The sequence below is a fragment of the Gnatocerus cornutus genome, chromosome 1 (assembly GCF_029298725.1).
Source record: "Gnatocerus cornutus isolate USDA-ARS CGAHR chromosome 1, icGnaCorn1.1, whole genome shotgun sequence".
In the NCBI taxonomy this organism is placed as follows: domain Eukaryota; kingdom Metazoa; phylum Arthropoda; class Insecta; order Coleoptera; family Tenebrionidae; genus Gnatocerus; species Gnatocerus cornutus.
The window spans coordinates 30,583,220-30,604,569 of NC_142233.1; the positions used below are offsets into that span (position 1 = coordinate 30,583,220).

At 36.2% G+C, this 21,350-nt stretch overlaps 1 protein-coding gene across 2 annotated transcripts; it reads left to right on the forward strand.

Annotated features, from left to right (window-relative positions):
• Positions 1-14,777: 14,777 nt before the first annotated feature.
• LOC148181537 (uncharacterized) lies at positions 14,778-21,052 on the forward strand. 2 transcript variants are annotated; one of them, XM_088032691.1, is made up of 2 exons: positions 14,778-15,402; positions 20,161-21,052. In XM_088032691.1, the coding sequence occupies exons 1-2, from the start codon at positions 15,280-15,282 to the stop codon at positions 20,962-20,964; spliced, it is 927 nt and encodes a 308-aa protein (XP_087888817.1). In that variant the 5' UTR covers positions 14,778-15,279; the 3' UTR covers positions 20,965-21,052. The 2 variants fall into 2 exon arrangements, with proteins under 2 accessions (XP_087888817.1, XP_087888825.1); XM_088032699.1 differs by having other exon boundaries at positions 14,778-15,311.
• The last annotated feature ends 298 nt before the right edge of the window (positions 21,053-21,350 follow it).

The window sequence follows — 21,350 nt, forward strand, 5'->3', positions numbered from 1 at the left end:
TTTACAATAATTATAAATTATTTTAAATGGCGTATTTGTCAGGTTGGTTCTCGGGTGGACATTTCATTATGACATCGCGTGAGTTTTCTGACCACTTACATTTTTAATTGTCGTAATTTACTGCAGTGGCATTTTAGGTGCAATTTAATAGCTCCCGTAACTTTAAGCCTCTAGATAACTGCTATAAATTAATAAATTTTGCTAAAAAATTTCCACCTTTTTATGGAAATGAAATACGGTACGTAAAATTTTAATGAGAGTTTCAACACGCAAATCGTTCATTCAAATGCAGTATATTAAGATTATGAGCAAGATTCAACTGCTAATAAACCCATATGAATAATAGCGCTAATAGTCTGTGAAAAGCATCTCCAACAACTTTGTCGTTTCCTCGGAATTGAATCGATCGAGATCGGGAAGTTAGTCTTACCCATTTATGCATAAGGATTTGAATTAAAAGACTAATTGTAATTTAAATTGAACATTTTAATAAAGTTGGAGCACCGCCAGCCAACAGTGTCGTGTCAAAGTGCAAATTATTGAGTGGTGCACGTGGAGTCAGGTTATTTCCATTTGAATAGAATTCGTAATCCGGAGTTGAATAATTTCAAACTTTGATTGTTGTGCAACTGTACATTTCATTACAAACCTTCTCACACACAGAATACCTATAATCGTCTCCACTGAACGCCTGAATGGAAACTACACATGAAACGAAGTGTGCTTTAAAAATTCTTACGTGAATAAGATCATAAACTCGAGTAACTTGATGTTGGCGAGTTAAGAAGTGTATATTGCCACCTGTAACGTATATTTTGTAGAGTTAATAATTGATCCGAGATCTGCACGGAAGGATTGTTTCACTCTTAAAATGTGCACCTATACGTGAGTATTAAAGTAAACACTTGGACGAACTAGAGGCTGTTGATAGCCTCCAATTATGGCACGGAGTAACTGTTATGTTAACTACAACAATAACACTTTTCATTGATGAGTTTAAAGATTGGATAAAATTAAAAACCACATTCCCGGTCGATATATCTCTCGCACGATTAATTAATTCTAGTAGCCGTAACTTTGATTCTTTTTCTCGTTGATTGTTTGCTTGAATGTCAGCGAAATGATGAAAGATTGTAATTTGGTTCTGGTTTCGTGCGAGAATGTATTAAATCCAGACCTTAGAATAATCGTATCTGAACAAGCGCGTAATCAAACGAAGTGTTCAACGTGAATAATAAAGGACAATTATAATCAAACGTGCAGCAAACTTCCAAAGTAATGAAAGTTAATAAAACTATGAAAGCTTTTAGTTGGGGTGTAATTCAGTGCACATTGTTCTATTTTGGTCGGAAGCGCCTCGAAAACACCATCAGCGCCCTGCTCCTTATTAAATAATAAATTTTCAATTAACTCTTGTCTCAAATGCTTCATTAATTTTCTCCTAATCTTGAGGGACCGCCGATGTAGGTCAAAATATTTGCATGGCCTCTGTGGTTGGAAGCCGCATTTCCAAAAATTCACCAAGCCTTGTTTTTCTCAAAGCGATTAATTTTTGTTCAGCCATGAAAGTTTCTCACGATTCGATGCAGATTTGGTGAATAAAAACAACAAAAGTTTACCCTGTTGACGAACCTACAGCAGTTTACATTCGTTTTTTTATCGTCTGCACACGCCACAACTATTTTAAATGACGTGTTTATGGAGAAATAGAATTTTGTGTTATGCTTGATTATTTTCCAATAGCTGATAATTTATTGGGTTAACCTCTGCCTTTACGTTATTCGAGCCGACCAATTAATTTGGTATATTGTCAATATAAACCACCGCTTTCAAACGAGCCGACGAATACCTGAACACATATTTTGATGTTGTTGACTAAGAATTTCATTGCTACTAAACTGTGACATTCAATCTATTTTAATTATCATGATTTATAGCCAACTTTCATGGAATACTAATTGTTACCACAAAAAATGGGTCATGAGGTAACAATTTTTTCTTGTTTAAAATGTTCCAACTCTTGTAGCTCTCGACTCGCAGAAAGGTTTTCTTTTCCTTAATTATTAGTTTGAAAAGAAGTTCGAAAACTTCCTTCCTTAAAAGAAACTTGTTAAAAAATTGTATGTATTTGACACCAAAAGGGCGTCTCGTCGCCGTGGAAGTTTTCCTTTTTGAGATAATTATTTTTAATTTAAAATATTAATGAATGAACACGACTCAAGTGGAAGTAAGTTTTAAGACGACGATGACATCTACTTCTATAGAAATTTAAATTTAGGCTTGCGTTATCTCGTAATCGAATTTCACCGCAACAAAAACCAAACCTCAGCAATTTCAAGAAATGGCAAAGGGTAAAATATTAATGACGGTTGGGGAGTGCACGACCGCAATAAGTAACAAACGTCTTGAATCGCGGGATGCGGCAAAAAGTCTTGCTAGTTTGTTAAGCATAGAAGGAACATCCTTTGTCGGATTAAATTTAATTCTCTCCCGTCGACAATTTATATTTTCCAGCCAGTGAGAACGGCCAGTTTTTCCTCCTTAATTACCATACTTTGCGACGGATTTCCGTTTTTCTTAGCGAAGCACATGTCGCTGAATTTCTCCAGAACTAATTGTAATATTGCCTGTCAAAAACCAGAGAATTTGCACAGAATGCACAAATTTCCTTTCTTACACCACCGTGAACAATACGAGGAGCGCAGCAAAAGTTCGCAGATTAACTCTAGGATTAAGTGGCTCCTACTTTACATATTCCCGACATTTATATCTGTCATTCTCAGTTTGGAAGAGAAATGTGTTGAATTAATCTCTTTCTCAAATAATATCGTCAAATCCTCGAATAATTGTCACGGGTTGCTGTGGCAAAAATATTGAAAAATGGTGAATGCGCCAAAAATTAATTTAAAGTAATTTTTGTAGGCTGGCTGTAGAGAAGCGAAATTTCAGCAATTTAGGAATTTTCTTTGTGTGCGAGCAACATCCTGCTTTTTTTAACTCAGGTTTAACAAAAATATCCGAAGTAACAATAGTTTCACGCTCGAATTACCAAAGAAATTAGATAATCAGAACATGCCGATATCTCTCCCTATTATCTCTTCCCTGAATACCCAGACAAAGGATTACCATGTAATAGCGAGAATAAGTACTCTCTAATTACTAGTTTTTCTGAAATATGTCAATCAAATGGCGTGCAAACGACTAAAATGAATAAGCGAACTAATGAATGGAACAGATACTTTAGCTGCATGCGACGAGTTATTGTCCTTCGAGACTCGTTTTAAGTCCTTCAATCAGCGTTTTTCGACTAATTATCTCGTGCGACAAACTTTTGATTTAACTTGTAAATTGGTCTGGGAACATGAGGGACTAACGGCCACTTTTTCTATATAAAGAAATCACTTGAGTAATAAAATTTTTATGCGAAACCCTAATGTCCGTGAGAAAACAACCGCATATGCCAACACGAAGTTTTAACAGCCCTTACAAAATATTTATATTGACATATGACTCCGAAAAGCAAGAACCAGCTCCGCATTGGTCCCTCCCTACTGAATAATAACAAACACACTCCCTTCATTCACGTATGAACGGTTATAGATATGTTTTATTAGATCGACACTAAAGAAACGCATTTTTGCATAGTACCAGTAATCCTAATCTTATGGGGACGACGCCATTGTGTGCAGCATCGTATACATAAAGTACACTTTTTACTACTTTTAAGCATAATGTGGGGTGTTAAGTTTAATCCCCTGGCAGGATCTTTCAACATCAACGTTTTATACGTCCATTCATAATTTAAACAAGTTGCACGTGAAAATCCCCTAAAAGACAACCAACGGAATTATAGAAAACATAACTTATTGTCAGATTTCACACCAGTCCTGACCACAATAGCAAAATCGATGGTTTCGATAAGTAGGTAGGTATCTACACTTGATTTAACACGCTCTTCAACATCTAAGAAATCTGTCATTAATATCTAACTGAAAAAGTGTCACCGGATTTACAATAATAACGATTTATCTACCGCAAACTACCGCCGGTTCCGATAGATGTTAAATAAACAGCAATCAATATTTTCACAAGGCACAAAGGGCTGATAAATGTTGGTAACAAATCAAATCTACCGTGACGGCAATTTACACATCATTTACACATGTAATTCATCGACACGCATCGGCGATGGGAAACTTCAAATTTATAACTGTGAAGAAAGGCTCGTGGAAGTTTATTAAAGAAGTGTTAAGTTTTTGACCTGGATATAGCACCCGATCACTTTGAAGTTTCAAGTTTTAGGTTTTGTAGATCCCATTTGCAAAAGGGGATGACTAGTGGATAAAAAAATTATTTGAATCTCCAGACCAAATTAAGATATTATTTTTGAATCCCTATACCCGGTTATACCCAGAACATAAATTAAAATTAGAATTTTGCGCACGTTTAGAGGTGACAAAGCTCTAAAATCTGACGCAAAAACGTGATTTTTATGACCGATTGTTTGGCGTCGCGAGGCCTAACTAATTTAATTTTTTTGCGCTTTTCGAGTTTTGTGAAAACACTCGCCCTGACTCAAATTTATTTCAATATAAAAATATTAAAATATTTTAGATTTAATTTTAAGGTTTGTGCAAAATAAATACAGTTATAAAGAAAATAAAATAAATTAGCAAATATTATTTTCACAAAAAATCGAAAATTGCTAAAAATCACAACTTTTTAGATGTCGCGACGCCAAACTACAGTAGACTCTCGATAATTTAAAATTCAAGACACCTGGCAAAAAGTTCAAATTATCGAGTGTTCAAAATATAGTGTAATTCAAATAATCAAGAGAAAAAGACAAAAAAATTCAAATAAACGAGAGTTCGGGAGGAAAAAATTCAAATTGTAGTGTTCGCGGAAAAAAGTTCTCGATTTTACTTCGAATAAAGGGACCAAAATACATTGAAATTTTTCAAATTATCGAAAAATTCAAATTATCGAGGTTCAAATTATCGAGTCTACTGTATTTATAATAAAAATGTTTTTTTTTATCAGATCATAGAGCTTGATCGACTGTATTTTTTTTATATTTCAAATTAAAGACACAAAGGTTGCCAGACCCTGTATATCAAAATTCTTACCAAACTTGAAACATTTTTTTTTAGAAACTGGTAAAGTTTGATCCGCGAAACTTCATCACTATTGCAAACTTATCTTACCTCCTTTGTAATGCATTTGGGTGTACCTGTATATTTAAGACCTTAAAGATTTTCCATTCATAGTTTCTGAGAAACTGAAACTTTCATTTCTATGATTTTGTAAGCTTCACATTCCCAAGTTTTTTCACTTCAACCGATTTTCAAATTAGATATATTTTTTTGAATTCTTTTATCCTTAAATTGAAATAATTTTGATAGTCTGAGAAGCTGCCAATTTTTTCTTTGGGTTGCATTCCTGCGTTGACGAGTTATGACGCTATGACCTCTCACTAAACCTCTTTTTCAGGTAACTTGTGACTGACCACTCGAGTCCATTTGTAAACTATCCAAAAATGAAGTTAAATCAGGCGAGCGCGTCTCTTAACAAACTTAATCTAAATTTTGCATAATGGATGAATCCAAGCAGAGTCTCTTTGTATAATAATATAGTAAAGTTTACAACTCTAGCGGGGGGTAGAGTAAAGCTTAGAGCCCCATAAAATCCACCAATAAGAGCATTAAACTGTCCCTCGTCTATAGAAAGAGTTTTTTACAAACACTAGACATCTGTCCAATTTTGCTTGCAACTCTTACCAGTTTCGACCTCCCGCTGCTAAATTAATACTTTCCTCCTTTCATAAACTAGGCTGGAGTCGGTGGTATATAAGAAACTATCGGTTTTCATAATTCGAAAGTTCAAATAATTGTTACGGTGCCATCCTTTAAAAAAAGAGGAAGGAATCGCAACACTCGGAGACCTGGTACGGTCAGGACTTTACAACCTCTAATAATACAAATACGGTTGGCCCTTATTGTTCCTGTAAAAGCATTGGTGAACACTATTTAACCAGTAGCACGGGTGAGTTTTGAACGAGTTCCGTTTTAAAGTCATTTACAGTAGGTAACAAGCTGCAGAATGTGCTACTGCAACTTCGAGGGGTGACTGAAGAATAGACAAGTATCTATTTTAGTACTTCATGAATCGGGTACCCCACGTGACTGCTTTATATGATGTCAATTGGCTGTCACAAATACGTTCTGTGTCATGCAAATTTTCTTTCAACGAGTTCCAAATAATAAAGGTGTGCAATCTTTCCAACTAGTGAGACCACATTTACTTTAATAATAATGCAAGATGACCACTTTTCTGTAATTCTACACTTTGTGAACCTCTCAAAAAAGGGTTCATCAGCCAAAATAAATTTAATTTCCACCTGCCACTTACCGGAATGTAACATGCATGTTATATTTTGATAAATTTGCAAATACAAAGTCCCGTTTGACTCTCTGCCAAATACAGACAAATCCGCCTACATAACATTGAATTTAATTACCGCGAGCTTTTAGCAAAAAAGCTGGCTAATTTTCCGCATGGATGAATGGTTAAACTAGACGAAGTCAACAATTCTTTTATCTACTGCGGGTGTCCTGATATCGGGTTACAAGTCAGACATGAAAATATTTGATCAAAAACGCCGCATCATAATTTAGGTGGCCTTGGATATTACCTCTGGCCTCCGGACTTGTTGAAAACTGCATTTTGCATAATATCCTCAGAATCTGTCTGAATTAATTAGTGAAAAAAAGTCTTAACAATAGTGTAGCATCGAGAAATGACTGGTAAAAATACGCTTAAAATTAGCAAAGGAAGTGCATTCTTTGTAGACAATTACTCAACAAGATTGCTGATGTTTATCGAAGCACTGACAATATGTGATAATTAGTTATCGTTAACATGTTTGTTGCAGTGTAAATACTACAAGATTCAACGACAGTTTGAAATATATTTGTGCCAACGAATCAACTGTCAGATAAAATTAATCGTACAAGCTTTATTTACTTATTCCAACACACATTTTCCCATGCTTTAAAACCATTATATTGATTGCAGACAAATATAGAACGCGTGAAACGAGTGGAGAAAATTACCGAACGAAAAAAGCTGTTTGTTTTCACCTTTTCGATTTATTTTTATGTAATAAAATCTTTATTATAACACTATCATTATGTTATTTACACTATAATTCATCATTCTTCGGATCAGGCGGCCTTCAGCTTGTAGCAACTTTTCTTTTTATTGCTGCCCGATTATGTAAAACACGTATTCATGCAAAAATATAGGAAAAATGGTTCACAAGTTTGCCTCCAACAACTTTTTTATCGAATTAAAACAATTTGATAGAACCTTCGGAGTGGAACTAAATTTCCTTTCTCACGCGAATATTAGCAATTTTTTGTGGTTTGATAAGCGGAAATCGCTAGGGGAGTTAAATACCATACCACAAGTATCAGCGATCATTAAAATTTAAGCAGGTTTTCCATGCCTCGATTAAAATTTGACGGTAAACGGGTGAGAAAATTACAAGAAACATGCAGCAGCGAGCAGATTATGAAGCATTAACTTGGAATAATCGGGACCGTTTTTAATTTGGTTTTGAGGCGTTTTAAACTAATTAAAAATTAAACAGACGGTGCATTCTAAGGTTATCCAGGTTGAAAAAAACAAGAGAATTCAGTTTAGTTTTGGATGTCCTGATCTGGTCACTTCCAGGTCCTGAAAGCAGGAATTTTCGACAGGCTTCTCTTAGAAGTTCCTATAATATGTTTTGTTTGTCCAACTTCCAGTTTGTTGTTCAAGTTCTTTGATTTATTAAGGTTTCATTAACTTTTAGACTAAAATTCTTTAAATCACGAAAAATTTATCTAATTAGGAACTACGGAATTAAAATTTCTGAACACTTGAAACTTTTGCCATCATAATCTAAAAAAAAAAAATTTTAATCTCAGCTTGAGAAAGTAAAAATCTGAGTGGTCGATTTCAAAAATTTAATTTTCAATTAACAACTCCAACCACATTGCGCATACCTTGGCAACGGTTGCAACTTTGCGTTCACGCATGTCAAGAAAACCAATTTTTTTTTGGAACAAAATTTCTAAATTTTTTTTTAGGACAAAAACGTTTTGTAAATTTGTTTGGTTAAAAATGAAATTTAAATTAATAATTAGTTCTAAAAATTTCAAGCTTATAACTTCCAAACTATCTTAGAAAAATATATTTTTCAAGCAAAAATTTTTAAAATTTTTCTTAAGGCAGCTTTCATTGTAAAAATTGGTATGCTTAAAAACAAAACTTCAGCTAGTAGCTCATAAAAATTTTAAGCATATACAGGGTGTCCCAGAACTCGCGCCCCAGAGAGTAAGGGCTTATGGAGACAACAATTCTGAACCAAAATTTTGAAACCATAATTTTTTAACTCAAAAAATAACCGAGACAAAAAAACTGTCAATCCCGAAGCCGAACAGAATTTGAAAATTGGTAACTATGGACACATACTATCATCCATTGGTCAGTTAAGCATTAGACTCTCGTTGCCTAGGAAATTGGGATAGCCATTTACTCCACTTCTCGAATAAGCTTTTGGGATTGGTTGTTAACTTTTTATCAGTTCTCGAATACTATTAAACTTAATCAATTTTTGTTTTAAAATTTACCATCTGTATTCCTGTTGGCACTCTCCCTTGCTCTCTGGGGCGCGAGTTCTGGGACATCCTGTAGCTCTCAAACTACACAATGTATGACAGCAAAATATTTTAGGACAACTGCGATTTTTTTTTCAAGCAAAAATTTGTAAAATCTTTCTCAGAGCAACTATCGTTTTGTAAATTGGTGTGCTTAAAAATGAAACTTAAATTCGTATCTCCTAAATACTTCAAGCTTATAACTCTCAAACTAAATAATTTATAACAATTCACAAAAACTTTGTTTTTTAAGTACAAATTTCTAAAATTTTTCCCAGGGCGGCTATTGTTTTGTAATTTAGTGTGCTTAAAATAATATAACTTTAAACTAAACAATTTATGGAAGTAAAATATCTTATAATAAATGCATTTTTGTCAATTTTTAAGTAAAAATTTCTATAATCTCATTAAGGTCAGCTATTGTTTTGTAAATTTGTGTACTTAAAAATGAAACTTGAATTGATAGACTTGTCACAGCATAAAAATCGTTATTGAAATTGAAACCTTGAAATTAGCTTTACATTTTCAAGGTAAAAAAACTGTAAAGCACTAAAACCAAGCAAACAAACACGTATGTTACATTTGCGGCAATTATAAATTAAAGCTGTTACTTCGGCCGATTTCCGCTTTACAATACCACATTCCATATTGTTAAATGCAATTATTCTTTCTTTGTACAGTTAGAATATGTAAATTCTTTTTTGTCGGCAATCTAAAGAAAGATAAAGGCTCTTTAGAAATGACGCCGTAATGCGTAAAGTGTTACTCATTTTATGCATAAAACACAACGATGTACAAATGCAACCAGATATGCATGAAAAAATTTCCTATTTTTCTGTTGTCACCATTAAAATATATCCTTTTATTTTTTTCTGGCAAAGATAAAATTCCCACTGATAAGCCTTATGAAGGTACTACTTAACATACTTCTTGCAAAATTACTCCGATAACTAGCATTGTCCATTAGCGCATGAAAATTGTACACCACATACAATAACTAAAATTCTTACTTAATTTGTCAACAAGTTGTACAAAACATGATTTTTTGCAAGAAAAACGGTCCTCGCGAACAATATCGTGAGATAACTTCTTGATGCAAGGGGAATAAAATTAAAGAAGATTTGTAGCAGTTCTCGCAGTCCGTTACGTACCACCACATTGAAGTTATTATATGGGTTTAAGACCTAATTGTCATATTACATTTCGGCAGTATTTAAATGTGAAACGCGTTGGTTCACTTTGACAATGGGTTTTCTCGCATGGCTTCATTTGAAACCACAAGTAACCCGAGATGGCCGATGATGACAAAACTGAAGATATTTTAAATTCAGAAAACTCGTACCTCCCATGTGTTGCGAGACGATCCAAAAACGGGTTTGTTTTTAATTTTTGTTCAACCTGGACGGCTTTTTTCTCATGTTCTTTTCAATGCACCCAAACCCGAATAAAAAACTAATCACAACGAAAGTGTTAACACTATCACACTATACCTACATCGCATAAAATTGAAACTGAAATTTGGTCCGATCGAAATTATAGTCTTCAATTGGTTTGCATTTTTAAACAGGTAGATAAACCGAAAATATGATGGAAAATTTTATAAATTACACTACCGTCAAGCACGGTTTTCGTGTCATTAGCATTAAAGATTAGATTATGAACAACATGTTGCGGCAGAAACAAAAATAACTTTGCGTTCATGTGAAGGGTCAAATACATCGGAAAATCCACCTGAAATAGCCGTATCACAATGCGAGATTGTGGCAAGAAAGGGGCTGTCATTTTTGAAAAATCTGCAAATGAATTATGAGTATGATTAATGTTTGCGTTTAAATGAATAAAATGGAATATATTACTATTAAAATTCACTTCCGTTGGTTTTAATCCTGGTTTGTTTGTTCCCATATTTTCTTTATTATACTTCTACATAATTTGAATATAGAAATATAATATTTGTTTTGTGATAAAGTCTGATCAAAAGATAACACGTATCTTCATTTTTACATGCGACGAACTTAATCACTTTCATTACAAAAACTGCAGCTAACTTTGGACAGAAAAAAGTTCGAGTCATCGTAATTACAGACAGGAAAATAACAAATCAAAAATTCAAAATTTTTTCAGCCAATTCAGCAGGTTAAAAGCTTTAATGCAAAACATTCCGTTAATTGTAATTAGATAGCCAGCAATTAGTATTAAAAAACCAGCAGAAACTCGATCTTTCGCCTTTTTATGCTTCGGGCTTTTTAATATTTGAAGCCCGCAAAAACATGACAACAGAGAATTAATTATTCCACATCTGTCTCGTTTTCCTAGAAGCTCAAGACATCGAAATATGTAATGTAAGCAATAAGAATGTGAAAAATTTTTTCATTGCACAATAAAATGAAAGGGTAATTCTCCGCATCAATCACTGGTTGTAGTTAATAGTTTTAGAATTTTTTGATTAATCGGTTAAGCTCCGAATTTGTGATAATTTAGATATTGAAAGTTTGAGTTGCTAAGCGTAAAAATATGCTTCTTTAAAATAAACGAAAAAAGCACCCGCCAAGCTCAAAAAACTGACTGTGGCTTCAATAAAAATTGCAATTTCAAAACTATAAATCTTAAACGAGTTTATGTCTGACCTCAGTTTCTTTCGCGTACAAAAAGTACAAATGTTAATAACCCAACCAATGCCGTCATGGACAACTTACAGCCTCAGATATCAGGGGTGTACTTTTAGCAATTTCGTATTAAAAGGCCGTTTTCACAAAAAACACTGCCATTTGTGTCTCAATTACCAAAATTAATCGTCGAAAGTTAAATAACACCACCGTAAATAAATAGAAACGATATAATACATTAAGTTAATTTGTTCAACATATCTGTGTCCAGACAAACTTGTGGGAAATATAAACAAAGGTCACAGTAAATTTGAACTGTTTGTTTTATACCTAGACGTGTTTAAAGATAAAAATTTATAATTTTATTTATTCGTGATACAAACGGACTTTTCGAAATTATTTATACCGCCGTGTTTGTGCAATTAAAAAATATCTGATAGCCAAAAGCTGCAGAACTTTCTCGTGAAAGCGGCACCTGCTGTAGTAATTTCGCTAATTTTACGTTAATATTTAGAACATCTGCGAGTTCTTAGACGACATTAGTAGTGAAAAAAGGCTTGCCGTAATCGCTTTTATCGTATCATAGTGTCATTTCGGTTAATACTTTGGTTATTTAAAAATGTGATGTAATCGATTTATCTTATCAACTCATCTGGATTGTAATCCGACCAACATCTGTAGTGTTTTTCCGTCGATATTATAAAAATATGCAGTCACAGTCGGCAAAATTTGTCTGTAAACTGTAAATCGATCTAGAGGTTTGAGGCGGAACGGAAACGGATGCGTAACGGATGTGGTCGAAGCGACAGGTGTTGCACAAAATCGCCTATTTTTGTGCCCCCACTCGCTTTAAGAAAATCGATTTTAGCGTCCTTGATTGAGATAAGAGTGATAATTGTGGCTGGAGACAGCGAGTCTGAAAAAAAAACGGGGATTACGTTTTTCTGGGATGATAGTGACCGGATAATTTGAATAATTTATACAGAGGCCACATTTTAAAGTACAGAGTATACATTATCATTAATGAGCGATTGGCATACGATAATATACGCAAAGCCATTGAGCGACTTAATAGAATGTTATTAAACGTTTGGAGTCACGCAGTCTAGTACTTCAAGGAAAATTGTGGAGCGATTTTTATTACACTACGTCGGCTTTATGTTGTCTGTTCGCCGAAACGAATTACACAACAGCGTAAATAACTCATTTGACATGCAAATTAATTGGTAAACCCGTAATTAAGTCGATGTGCTTTTTGTTTAAACAATAATTAATTGATACTGTTATCATCATCAAGGCTTCCAAACATACTTCGCATCACGTCCCATGGACGTAGAGTCTAAAAATCAAACTCTCAGTTCGATCGGCTTTAATTACTCACACGTCTATTTTACCCCGGAGGTAATTATACAAATTACTTAATTCATCGCCGTCGTATTTGATAAGCTCTTTAAATGGAAATTAAACAGCACTCCCAGGTGCAACGGAGCCGAAACTGAATATTTTCGGTTCAATTAAACCAGAAATCAGAAATTATTACAAGTTTGAAACAACCGCCATCAGTTGAACTAATCTACAAAGTTTTTCAAGCCTAACTTCGTTACAGGACGCATTATTCCTAATTCGAGGCATTTATGTTTGTCCACGTTAGATTTAAGTGAATTAAGCTGAAACATGGTTATCCCCATCGCACTTTTTTCTTAAATTCTGAAGAATTATTTACTTGCCTTGCAGGGAACATAAAAAAGTGAATTTGGAAAGGCTCCAACAGCTAACTGTTTTGCTAAAGAAGCACAATTTGGTCAACAACATTATTTTATTAGGACCATATTCTCGACAGGAATCATCATTCATAAGCAAGGCCATAAATCCCTTATATGTACAAATTTGACATAAAAATCATATCTTTCATAGACTTTCCAGAAACATTAAAAATACTGTTTACTTCGCGATAAGCAATTCAAATAAATGAGCAAACGCGGTATAATTTTTTAATCTACGCAGGTTATTGCTTTAATTTAAATTAAAAATAGCTGGGTTTTTTAGGCGATGACGTTATGCCACTATTTCGGACCCAAAGCATGGAAACAAGATATATGTGCTTCACAATTTCTACTTAAATATTGATACGATAAGAAACCTTTGATAAATCTCAGCGCTTCAAATATTTGACTTCCACTTGAAGCTAAAAATTTAAATCGGACCTTAGAAATTAAAACCTCGTAGATAAGAATCAGAGACAATAATATGACACATTACAAGATTCACGAACGATTTTGGTTGAAATAAAATTTGCATACAATGGGCTATAAATTTCAGAGTACGAAAGAATTACTATAAATAAAAATATACGAAAATTAGTACAAAACACAAATAAAGCACAAATTATGTAAATTGCACAGGAAAAAGCTCGAAATTATAGCGACCACCAATTTTTATCCTACATTTAAATGCGCATCAATATCGAAAAAGAAACAAAATTAGACTTAGTTAAGTTAGAAAGTTGGACGTATTTGAACAACCAACTAAAAATTCGAAAAACATTTCCAAAATCGAAAATGGACATATACAGTCCACACAATCACTTTAATCAACTTTTTTAATAAAATTGTCGCTCTGATAAAAATGTTATTTTTATACATTATAATCAACGATAGATAATTTCATCCCGACTTGCGTTTTATTCTAGAACACTCGGTATATTGCAGTAATATTAAAAATAGGGACATCACAATTCAAACTGATTATCTACTAATCTTTATATTCCTGCGTAAAGTTCGATCGGAATCTAGATCACCCCAACCCGTGCCCCGATTAGATATTACGATTTCTTAAAACTTATCCAAAATCTTGCACCAAAATTTGCATCTCTGAAAACAGCCTTGGCACACGCACTTCTAAAGTTAAAATGGTCAAAATAAAAAAATTCAACTTGAAAATGGTAGATTTAATCCACCCCCGGTTAAAAAAACCGCGTACTCCACCAGCAAATTTTAATAAACGAATAAAACATGTTTTATTTAGTATTGAAATTGATCAATATTGTATCAACTTTTTCCCTGATTCCCTCAGTCAATTTCGATTAAATATTAATTATTTAAATGCGCCAATAACGCAATTTGATTCGGGGTATTCGCTGTCGTCTCTTGCAAACCCAAGGTTAGTGTGAACTGTGGTTTATTATTAATTATTTAAATTATTAATAGGGACGAATCCACTGTAATTATATGACGAATATTGGGGATTGGAAAGGGATAATTACACGGTGCAGTGGTGCGTGTTCCCACACGTATTTTTCCTTGATTTTTGGTCCTTTGCTGGGTTAACTCGGACACTTATTCAAGTGCATAAAAAATCCAATTTCCCTGTATTTACTCAGAGGCAGCTTTCTGTACAGTGGTGCCTCCACGGCCGCGGCGAAAACCTCAACTAGATATAAATTTGGTGGGGGAAGAGATTTACTCGAAATCAAGTTTGAAGCTCGGTCAGTGCCAGTAATGTCGCTGGCGGTGTTGTGTAAACTTTGCTAATTACTTAAAGTTAAAAAAATCGTGGAAAATCTAACTCGCTGACAACTTACAAGAACTGACTTTTGAAGTGATTTGTTGATTGATTCAATTAAAAAAAAAAGTGATTGGATTAAATTATGTGTGACGTTTGAATTTCTTGAAATTAAAAAAAATCTTGGATTTATTGTGCTCATCAGCTGGATAGCGTCAACAAAACGCATGCTCCCCCCCACTCCGAAGTGCAAGTGGGGGTAAACAGCTGAGAGTCGGATACACACCGAAAACATCAAGTTCAGGTTGTCAGTTGCGTTGTCGTCGCGATAAGAGCGCTTTGCAAATATGCTAAGTATAGTCGAGTGTATATGCACTTGAGAACTTAGACAGATTCTACATGAAAATAAAGTTTGACTGTTACGAAGTGTAAAGTGAATGTGTACTTAGTTTCTAACTGATTTGGATATGGTGCCCCAACAAAACATGGATTCATCCAGGTCAGAAACACCGATTAGTGCTGCTATACCCAAATTCGGCTCGCAACTAATTGACAAAAATTCAGCAACACCCTACTCTGATGCCACTCAGGTAGGTCGAAAGAATTTTTATCAGCGACCGAAGCAAACTTATCGCGGATTTTACAAATTGTCCGATAACGCAAAATACAGTGTGAACTTAAAAATATTCCGGGATCTCCGAACCTTTTCCACGTCTGAAGCAGCATTTAATAAATGTCAGGATGCTCCGACGCTCGACTTCGCATTTAAATTTACCGTCTTGTCGTACACGAAGGTTGCCAATTTTTCGCACGTGTGCATTTTCCAGACGACGTCCTGTTTTCCAATGTAGTTTCCAGCTCACGGAAGGTACATACCCAAAACGGAAATCGAAATTGGGAAAATCGGAAAAGAGAATGCGATGTGAAAGAACGACTAGAATACGAGTTACCACAAGTCGCCTCGATCAGCTGCTGAGAGGTGTTTGGCTTTTTCAAGGCCTCTGACTCATGTCGCGGGATAGATACAGTGCACATTTGAAAAAATTTAACCTTTACGACTGCGGAAATCGTAGCTCAGCCTTGAATCTTCGAACACTCGTATTAATTTCTAATTATTTTTCTGGAGTCTACATTCCACCTCCCACATTCTGCGATGACTTACCTGAAATAATGAATTCACCAAATTACCGCAGATGGAAGCCACTCACCTCTAACACGATTCCGGGTGCGCTCCGGGCAAAAAATTCGATGCACAATTAACGACACACTTGCCCGGATTCGTCCGGAAAATGCAATTTTAAACAGTTTTTAACTTTTTTATGACTTACAAGTACCGACGATTTCGCGAGAGTTAAAAAATTCTCACTTTCGTCCGTTTTTTCGAGAAACACGTTCGCCGTCACGTATCAGTTGGGGCGCACCTGAAATCGTAAACTCGATGTGAGTGGCTTTCGTTTGGTGTATAATTTGCCGGCATGTCGCTGTTAGTTTTTTTTTTCGGTTATGTGGAATTTTTTGCCAGGTGTCTGTAATCAGGGAACGCTGAAAGCCCCCGAGGTGGGTTAGTGGGTGACGAAGTGGATGTATTAATTTTTAACTCGCAATATGGGAAAAGTGACGGAACGAAATTTACGGCCTGAGTTGCAGGGAAAGTTCGTGCTGCAGTAAGTCGCGAATTATGCAACGAAACGCGCTATCGGGCTCTGTCAAGCAAAACGAACTAAATAAAATATTAGCCTCGTTTTATTCGAATGAATTACAAATTATCAACACGAAATTAAATGAGCGGTCCGGCGAAAAACAAATCATTAAGGCTTTTTTATGGAGCCGATTTTAATCATTTATTTATTCGCTTCCCGCCGACAAAAACTCTTCTAATTACAAGTATTCAAATTAGTCAATTTCGTATAATTGGGGCTAAGTTTGGTTAAGTGTGGGACTTGTAATTTTGAGCGATTAAAAACGGGTTTTAGTGGAGGCCCATTTTATTCAAAAATCTAAGAAAAAAATACTTTCGAGTCATAAATATTAAATTAATTGACAGAGTGATTAATAAATGAGATAATTTTTCGAAAAGCGTCCCTTTTCCAGTGTCACGGTCGAAATGCGCCCCATAGATATTTGTCGTGATGGGGAATAAATAGTAAATCACGATAATTTCGTAGCTGGGAGGTGCACGATAAAAAACGTAGTTTTTACGGCGATCCAGTAGTCCATGAACCGCATGACCTGCTGCGATCTACCTCATATCTCTGTTAGTTGTTTAGTCGTGCTGTTGTTTCTCCAGGCACCTTGATTTATTCTGAAAACCAGTTCTTGCAGCACGATGCTCTCTTAAGTGTGGTTATTAGATATTTTATATTCCGTGTTTTATTGCAGCGACGATTATGATCCTCTCGTGATAAATGGAAGACTGACTGTGAGATAATTCAAGGTTTTGTGTACGATTTTCAATTACTCATTATTTTCCCCAGACTTATCGGTACCGTTGAGGCTTCTATCTACAAAAAGATGATCGATCTTAACGGATCGAGCTCACAATCATTAGTTTTGCTCTGAAAATAGCGATCGCCTCTTCCATTAAAAACTTTCATCGCCGCTGTCAGGACGAAATTAAATCGCGCCGAAAACAAGGAAATTGGGACACCGCCGAAATGCTCTATAATTATGTGTAGTATTGGAGAAGCTAATCGGTAATGGTACAAGTGTAAAAATTACGCGCTTCCGGCCAGGAAGTGATAAGTCGTATCGTCCAACGAAGGTCGAGGGACCTTGCTGTGTTTACTTTTGGTAAATGATGATTCAGGAAGCAGAACGACCTCAAGAACGACAGTTCTGCAGGCGGAAAACGAAAAGTTTTCGATAATCCGCGATAGCCTTCCATCGAAGCATGCCGACATTACCTTTTTAAAAAATCAACGAAACGGAAGATGCGATAACATATCTCGGTCGTTTAAGATAACACAACTTTGCATGCACCTCTTATATTTTAGTTATTACCTGTTGCGTCTTGACGAATTCGGTGCAACGCAGGTTTCAGCATGAAAAACGGTAATCCTTTAATGCATGCAGTTATCCCCGCACTGAAAATCGATACACAATTTGCTATAGATTAGTGTTGGTTGTGGACGGTTCACCAGCTAATCACGCCCCCTGGTGGCCTCCCCGACAACACGTTACGGCCATTTTAATTACCCTAATGACTGGACTAACAGCTTCCTCTAATCGGATTAAACTTAGATGTTATAAGTGTTATCATTCATATCTCTAATATGTACATTAGATCTAACAATCAGTGGCAAAAAACTTGACACAATCGTGCGAAAATAGTACCCATGATCTTGAAGCCAAATTTAAGTTCATTGCTCCATGGCTAAATCATTATTTGCGCATTAATTACCGCTTCATTGTCAAAACTTGCGACACGAGATACGAATGAAGAAACAACGTTTTGAAATACTCGATTCTATTAAAATGCATTTATCTGACAATGACGAGATAAGAGTAATTAAAATTCGCAATTATGACCCACAAACGGTGTTGTTATGGGGCATAAAAGCCAGTTGTGAAAACATTTCATCATTTTTCGCGATCTTCGCCCATAATGTGGTGCAGGATTTCTTCTATCTACGGAATGTGGAATTTTATTCGCCTGGAAATGGAAGTACACTTTGAATTTTATCGAGATTGTGATAAAACTGACTCAGGTTTCGATAATTTGCTGCGGGTTGTATCTTGTCAGAATCAAAAATAGATCCGATGATTAACACCAGATGCGGGTTTTTTCTGTGATAATTTCTAAAATAACTAATTATTATAAATTGTGCAAGGATTTTAAGATCATGCAATAAAATTACAGTTTTTCCTTCTTTTTTTTTTCGTGATTAAACGTAACCGCCGATTTAAATCATTCGAAAGTGAAAACTTTGCTTTTCACGAAAGTAAAACCGACTTTTTATGTAGAATGGGTGTGTTATGTTCATTTTCCCTTCAGCAAGAAACGCATCCAAGTGTATCCCACTCCAAGATATAATACTCGATTATATGTTTACTTACCGTCTGTGTGATGTGAAAACATTGTACATACATACTCAACGCATTAGAGATGTTAGCATTATACAAGTACACAGGAACAAAATAATCGTACTGACGATCGATTACTCTCGTGCATTAGCGTCTTGTGCAACAACTAATTAAGGCCTGGCGTAATTGTTAAGTACAAATTTTTAATTTTCGTCTGTTCGTCGATGCGTTTCAAATCGGCATAATTATCGAACTGGGCCAAGGCGCGAAGTCGCAACATTGTATGGTTTTCGCAATTAATACCACGAGGGTGGAAAGGGTGCGTTGTGGAAAAAACCGATTCTCTAATCGCGGAATTATCGCTGGCGTGCAATTAAACATTTTGAAATGTGCACGGGCCGCGTGAAAAATCAAAATTATATATTCAATGAACGGCCGCAAAAACATGCAAACTCATCGAGTCGTGCGTGAGTACCATACCAATGGTTTGTGCGTGTCCGCCATGACAGAGGCGCCACACGTGACCCGAATATGTCATGCAAAAGTGTTCAGCTGTTTACGATAATGCCGACCTTAATGCCCCTATTTACCTATAATGGGTCATCCTGCAATGAACACAGTGGGACATTTGCAACTAGGGCACAGGAGGTTTATCCTTGGACTGGTTGCAGCGAACCCCCATCGCGCTGTTGTTCTTTCATAACTAAAAGCTTCACTTATAGTAAAGCAATTACTCTAAAATCTTATTTGGCCCTTTTTGCTGCTGGAGCGACAGTGAACATGATAATTCTCGCCTTGAGGCACCACTCTGTGTAATTAAAGTGAGATAACTCGAATGTTTTTCGAAAATTAATCTTCGCTTCATGGCGGATATCCTTTCATTAGATTTACACCGTTTTTCTTCACTTCTAACTGCTTCTTGACTTTCACTGACGAACTGTTCTTCCGTGACGCCTCACGCGTAAGTGCGTGACCTTACCAAAGTACACAGAATAAATTAAGGTGTTTTCAAAAATCATACCTCCACAGTCATAGTTATTTATAGTCGATTGGTTTCCGTAAAACATTATCTGTCGCATTCAGTAGCTCCACACGTGCTAATAAAGATAACATTACGTACTTCCCTCACGTATATGTCGTCGAATCCTTGATACGAGGTGAACGTGAAGATTGCGTTTGGTATGTTATTTCCGGGTTTGCGCATGAGATGAGAATTGCTCGTGAAAGGACACGGCCCATATTTAGCGACCATTGTCTGTTTATCCTTGGTCGTTTTACTTTTGGCAACGTAGCACATTACTATATCCATGTCTCTGTTGTTGCAGACGAAGAAGAACAATCCCAACCACATCAAGAGGCCCATGAATGCCTTCATGGTGTGGTCCCAGATCGAACGCAGAAAAATCTGTGAGGTGCAACCAGACATGCACAATGCTGAGATTTCCAAAAAACTCGGCCGCCGTTGGAAGGAGTTGAAAGATGACGAACGTCAGCCTTTCATCGAAGAAGCTGAGAGGTTGAGGCAACTTCACCAACGTGAATACCCAGATTATAAATACCGTCCTAGGAAAAAAACGTCGAAGCCGGCGCCCAAGACAACAAGCACTAGCAAGAAATCGGCCAAAAAATCGACAAAAGTTCAGAAGAACGACAACAATAATAACAGTAGCTTAGTGAAAGAGAGGTTGTTCGCTAGGCGCACGACGTTGCCCGAGTCCACGGCTTCGAAACTTAAAGAGCGTCTGGATTTGTCGCCGGCTATGACTCCCGTTCCCTTGCCTCCGGTGAGCATTCTGGCGAAGGTGCCATCTAGTCCTTCTTGCGACATCCCTGATTCCCCCGAGAGTGCTACGATCTACGACGATTCTCTGGCACCACTCCATCACGACGCCGAAGACAGGCTCACTCACGGTTCCACTGCCACTCTCGACGATCTGGACAGGATCGACGATTTTAACTTGTTGCAACCGATGGAGATTGATCTGCAAGAGCTGGCGGACATTGAAATTATGGACAGTGGATCCAACGGCTCCGGCTCGCATCTGGATTTCGACTGTCCGAGAGACATCCCCATCTTCTCGAGTCTCGGAGGTGGATCGCCGTGGAGCGACGGTGTGTTTAACTGTTGAAAGAAAGAGACTCCAAGACTGTGTTAATAATTCGTGTGTTGGCACAATCACACGCGCATCGATCGAACATTCGATGAAGTCCAGTCGAGGCGGTCAAGGTGTTGTTTGTCCAGCTCAAATTGTCGAACCGGCCGTTTTCGACAATATTTTATATTACTGTTATTTAACCCCGATAAATGATCTCATCTTGTGTTTATTATGTTTTTGTATTTATCATAGTAGCGCGTCGCCGTTTCGTTCATGTTCGGTTCATCATCATACGTATTCCCGGATTCAACCAGTTGTTAGTGCCTAGCTCAGTATATGTCGGACATTACCCGGGTCGCCCGTCATTAGTTTCGATACATGTAAAATCCTGTCGGCCGCCATTCTGTACATTGTTGTTG